A 6,000-nucleotide genomic window follows, 5' to 3' on the forward strand; every position below is an offset into this window, starting at 1 on the left:
CTCTGGTACGCAGTCAGCACTGACCCTCTGACCCCCGGCAGCACTGTTTCCTCACCTCCTGGAATGGGATCTCCCTCGTTCCCGCCTCATTACCTCTCCACCTCAGCGACCCCCTCGCTCGCCCTCCCTCCCTCCCTCCCGCCGCCGCTCATCGTCACTCGCCCCCCCCCCCCCCCCCCCCCCCCCCACTCTCTCGTCTGCCATATTCAATCTGTTTTCCCTCCCCCGCCCTTTTTGACATCCTCCCCCACTCCCCTTTTTTCTCTTCCTCCTTCTCCTCCTCCGTCCCACTTCTCTTTTCCCAGTGCGTGCGTGTGTGTGCGTGTGTGTGTGCGTACGTACGTGCGTGCGTGTGTGTGTGTGTGTGTCAGCGTAATAAATGGCCGTGTGATTCCGATAAAGCCGCGCTCTTATCTGCCCACCAGGGCGTTGTCCCCCACCCATTACAGCACACCAGCCAGCCATCCATTCACTGGTGTCACACTAGGCTGAATGGCCATAAGGGAGGGGGGGGCGTGGGGGGAGGTGCGTCATCAGAGAGGGTTGTCGTTCTCTGTTGGGACTATTGATATTGATCTAACCTCTCCACCTCTCCCACCCCCTCCCCCAACTCCCCTCTCCTTGTTTTTGTCTTGCTTTTGTTGTATCTCTCGCTTTCAACCCCCACCCCCACCACCCACCCACCCACCCACCGTCTCCAGCACCAGCAGCAGGTCCTGGCAGCCATAGAGCGGGCCAAGCAGGTCACCCCCCCAGAGATGAACTCCATCATAAGGGTATGATGTTCCGGCCCGCAGCCCCACTTGAGGGTCTTATGATGGCTAGAAAGCCCAATCGCTTGTTCTATTGTTTTCTCCAATGGCTTTTATTTATTGGCTTATTGACGTATCTGAACATCGATACTTTGATTATTTTACCTACTGCAACTGAAATTGGTCAAATACTGACTCAAATAACTGGAACATGTATCTGTGGCAATGTTGTGATCCTTATTGCAATACATAACATTTATATTTATTTTATATTTTTTTCCTATTGTTTTTAAGTCAAGGATCAGATCGGTCCGAACAACCCCCCCCCCCCACCCCCCTACAAAGGGCAAAATTCTGATCATTGCAATAGCAGGATAAAGTTAGCTTGCTGGATATTGAATCAATAAGGATGGGGCATTAACCTGTAATCCTTCATCTCTGGGGCTTTGATAGCCGGCTACACTTTATCAATATAAGCCTTTTAGTAGCTTAGCAGTAACTAGCTTAGCTACTTCATCATTTTACCAGAGGTTTAGTATTCGCTAGCAGAGCCACCCCATCGTTCCACTAGCCGTGTAGCGTTAGCGAGCCCCGCCTTTTGTCTTTGTGTGTCCTGCTGTAGATCCAGAGGACCCTGGTCCACACAGGCCTGTGTTTTAGGACCGGAGCGGCAGGACATGGTCCACCTTCCAAAGCAAATCTATATTTTTCTTCCACAGCTGCTTATATCATACTTCTACACCTCATATACCTCAAGGACATGGAGCGTATTACCTGTGGGCTGAATGTGAAGCCCAGCTGTTTGCTTTGGAGGTGTAGCTTGGGGCTTTTAGATCCACTTCATAAGAATTTAGTCATGATTGTTATAAAATGTTAAAATGAAACATGGATCCCATGGTATTTTTATCTGTCAGATTCTGGAACATTTTTCCTCTAAGACCCACTAACCCCCCCCCCCCACCTCCCCATTTTGTACACTATTCTTCCCTCTAGCTTATTTTCTTGGGGCTGTATAGATTGAAAATTGCCTCCGTTATAAATAAGTTATGTGCGCTGCAGACTTTCCGTCTTCTACGGAGCATGTACTCCAGCTTTTGATATGTGCCTCCCATCTATCCCCTTTGTGCCTGAGCTATTAGCGCCGTGCCTGCGGGCTCATGTCTTAGACATAATTCGTGATGTATAATAGGTCTGTGCATTGCAGATTTAGAGTCCCCCCCCCCCCCCCCCCTCAGTGATTTGTGTGTCGGCTCTATCCTGCTGTGCCTAAGTTGTGTCTGGTTGTCTTCCATGTAGCAGCAGCTCCAGGCTCACCAGCTGTCTCAGCTCCAGGGCCTGGCCCTGCCCATGACCCCCCTGCCGCTGGGCCTGAGCCAGCCAAGCCTCCCCGCCGTCACCACCTCCTCCGGCCTCTTCTCCCTCTCCTCCCTGCTGGCCTCCCAAGCCCAGCTGGCCAAGGAGGAGAAGGCCTCTCGCGAAGGAGTCGACAGCCACCGCGAGGAGGACGGAGACAAGTCAGATTAGACGGGGGTCCCCATTCAGCTGCGCTTTTTTTTTTTTTTTGTCCAGAGACCTGAATCCCTAGATCTGAGCCCCACCCCCCCTCCTCACCCTCCCCTTTGGCCTACAGCCTCTCCCCTGGTCTCCCTCCCTCCCTCTTTGACCTTAGCTATTACGGGCTTCAATCCCATCAACACAGCTCCAGCTTCAGACCCCTTAACCAACTCCCTTTTATTGGGAGGGCTTTGGCCCCGCCCCCTTACGCCAGACTAGTCTGATTGCTCCATATTTACAGCGCACAGGTTGTTTCTCTATTGTCCCTTCTCTCTCTCTCTCTCTCTCATCATCGGGGGGGTCTCCTGGGTCTTTTCGGTTTAATGACTCTTCTCTGCATGTTATAAAGCTTCAGTTAGCTTATGTTTTTTTTTCCCCCCATCAGTACTGCTTTCTATTTTGGTTCCTTCCTGCTCTCTGTTCTTATTCCTGTTTAGTTTCTAGTTGATTTTTTTTTTTCTTCTTCACAAATCTTCTCCTCCACTCGCCCCTGTTCTAAGCTGGTCCTTGTTATTCAGGACTGATCTGTGACACTGATCGCACCGCAGGCTAAACATTCTTTGGCAAGCTGTAATACTCTTCAGACACAACACAGGACTCCTAAGAACCTCATTTCCCCCCCCCCCCCCCCCCCCGACAAAGAGGTCCGACAGAGGGCCGCAGGGTTGATGTCTTTTGCCGGCACCGATTGCATGCATTCATTCCAAGCTACAGCTTGGCTTTGGGTTTAACTGGTGGATTGTTATGGATCAGAGAAGTGGCCCCTTTTAAAGGGAGAACCGACGACGGCGAACACGCTCCCCATCCAGAAAGAAAGCAAAAATCGTTATATTGGGCATATGTCTCCGAACCAGAAATTCTGAATTCACCTTAAAGAAACCGCACCTCGGTAGAGCTTCCTGCTGTCGTTGAGGTAGTTAACAAAGTAACCCCCCCCCCCCCATGAGGTGCCTGTCGGGTGTGACACATCCCACCCGCACCTCAACGGAACACAACGTCTCCCTGCAGGCCGTTAAGTGAGCAGAGATGCTGCTCGACTCCTGTAGCGTCTCCACCACCCTCTGCAGCTTTGATGTGCGCCACGGCACCCTGGAGGGGGTGGAGGGGGGTGGTGCGGGTGTGTGTGCGTGCGTGTGTGTGTGCGCGTGCGAGCATGTTTAGTGTTCGTCAGCAGAGGGCAGTGTGTGTCTTCCTCCTTGATGGGTTCAGAGCAAAAGAAAAACACCAAAACATGAATCTCCTGCAGCCGAGCTTTGGATCCGTCTAATTTCTGATTTTGAAAACGGTACATTTTTGATTGGCGGCACAGGTCCGTCATGCGGGGCGAACACTACAGTATTCACGCTCTCTGATTCAACGGCTACACTGTGACAATGAACTGACGTGTGAAAATAAACTATTTCGCTCTATTCGGGGGAGAAACGCCGCTCCACACGGTCTTTGGCTTAATAAAGCACATGTTTATTGTTAGAGATTCACAAAGGAAACAAATTTAAAACAAATTTCCACGTTATGGCACAAGAGTAACGCTTTTTTGTTTAGTCCCAAAGCTCAGACGACAAGCAACGTTGTTGCCGTGGTTACTTCGGTGATATTCGTTCCACACGCAAACACATTTTTCTTAACTTTTTAAAGAACGTTTGGTCCAAACTTTTCCGCTATCGATGCACTTGTTTTGTTTTTCCCCTCCTTTTTATTTTGGAAATATGAATCAATACGAACTTCAAGAGTTACAAAGCTGACGTCCTAAACATACAAATGAAATCCCATGTATTTGTTGAAGTAGTTGGAGGCGCTTGTTCTACATAGAAAGCTGTATGTGTATATAGCTGCATCTTTTCTTGTCTGTCCTGGATGATTTCTTGTGCTGTTGTGTTACAAAAACTGATGTGACACCGGTGGGGGAGGGGACTGCAGTACGTTGACCTTTGACCCCCCCCCCCCTTCTCTCCTCTCTAACCCCTGTGCCCTCTTCTCCCACGCCACATCCCACCTTCCCGACTTTTTGCCCCTATAGCGTGATGCATTGTAAGCGTTTTGAGCTTTGTAAAGGTCTTTTTTTAAATACTTATTTTGTGCATAATGTAAAACCTGAAAGTGTGTACTTTGGCAAAAAAAAAATGTTTTGTGTCTGAAATCATAGCTTCATTGAAACAACAAAAAAAATATCCTATTAAAAAGTACAACAAACATTTACTATAAATAATATGAAATGTTCTGCAGTAAGGAAGGACTTCTGGTGCCTTACAAATAAAGTCAATCAAATCAAAAGTCTTCTGACTCTTTTTGAATGTCTGCTTGGTAGTTAGAAGGCTGTTATTGTGACTGACTGAATAGTTATATTTGATTCCTGTAAAAGCATTTTTCTGTAATATTCATTTCTTGATTGAATATTTTTCATTATTGGTCAAACCGTTTGGCTGAAAAGTATCTTTTTCCTCAACCAACCCTATGTAGTGGTTGGAAACATTATGGGATTACTGTTTTTGTTCTATGTAATTCATTATGTTTTAGGAAGAAATGGAAGTCTTGTGTGTCCCGAAGTCTCAACAATGTAAGATAAGAAAAATCCTCAAACTACAAGCTGCACGTTCAAGAATTTAGAATCAATAAAGTTGAATATCAAAGATGTCCACATGAGCATCATTCAGCCTTTTTTTTTTTTTACTGTTTATGTGATGATAATGAATGTCTTTATAGGCTTCAAATAAGTGCATCAGCATTCAATTGGGACAGTTTCGAAACCACTCGGGGGCACGAAGCTGAATCCGAACCGGATCCTTGTAGTTCACGGTGTGTCCACCAGGAGGAGGTGTTGCTTTACGTTTAGCGGCAGCTAAATACCACGAGGTATTCATCCGTGTGTGTGTGTGTGTGCGTGCGCGTGTGCGCGTGCGCGTTTGTCGTGTCGAGCGGGAGCTTCGTGTACTTCCGGTCGCGTTGATGAACGTTTCTCCGTTCAGCGCCGCGCGGACCCGCCATTGATGCGACATCCCGGAGACGCCGGAACGCGGCCTGTTTGGCGCCTGCGCGTCATCCTCGTTTAGATGCTGCGGCCGATACTTCTGGGTCTAAACACACACACACACACACACACACACACACACACACACACACACACACTGATCACAGAGAGGTGTTTTTATTCATTTAGCTTTTTTTGGGGGGGGGGGGTTTGAATGAGTGCACATCCGTCCTCCTCTATCTCCTTCTCATCTTTTTTTTACTTCCTTTCTCCCTCGCTCCCCTCTGTCTTTTCCCCCCTGTGTCCATCCGCGCGCGCGCGTGTGTGTGTTCGGGTTTGGATAAAAAAAAAAGAGAGACAGGCGTGTGAAAGTGTGGTTGCGGCCCTCCTCCCTCTCTTCCTCCCTCTCTTCCTCCCCTCCTCCCTACAGACAGCCTTGGATCTGACACTTGAATAAATATGAAAGTGCCCTATTTCTTCTCTCTCTGCCTGAGGATTCACACGCTGCTCACAAGCCGCGACGCAGGGGACGTTTTTTCCTCTCGTATCCAGTGGTTTTCTTTAGAGCAAATTAGAGCCTGTGGAAAAAAAAAAGAAAAAAGGTCCCACAATCACATTGGAGTTGTTTAATTAGGGGCCACCTTTAAAGGTCAGCCCTGATGATGTGCTGTGTTTTTGTTGTTGAAATCACACTCGTGAAAAGACCAAATTCGACAATGACAATCCTGT

General features: G+C 48.2%; 1 protein-coding gene across 3 annotated transcripts in view; it reads left to right on the forward strand.

The window, feature by feature from the left end:
• tle5 (TLE family member 5, transcriptional modulator) overlaps positions 1 to 4,937 on the forward strand; it is a 30,212-nt gene extending 25,275 nt beyond the window's left edge. Inside the window, exons 6-7 of one of the 3 annotated variants that reach the window (XM_037469432.2) lie at positions 702 to 776; positions 2,052 to 4,937. In XM_037469432.2, the coding sequence (XP_037325329.1) occupies positions 702 to 776; positions 2,052 to 2,276 (300 nt within the window). In that variant the 3' untranslated portion in view covers positions 2,277 to 4,937. Of the gene's footprint in view, positions 1 to 701; positions 777 to 2,048 lie in introns of all 3 variants that reach the window. The other 2 variants (XM_037469431.2, XM_037469433.2) reach the window with 2 other exon arrangements.
• Positions 4,938 to 6,000: the final 1,063 nt, after the last annotated feature.

Source organism: Pungitius pungitius, chromosome 7 (assembly GCF_949316345.1).
Source record: "Pungitius pungitius chromosome 7, fPunPun2.1, whole genome shotgun sequence".
NCBI classification, from domain to species: Eukaryota; Metazoa; Chordata; class Actinopteri; order Perciformes; family Gasterosteidae; genus Pungitius; species Pungitius pungitius.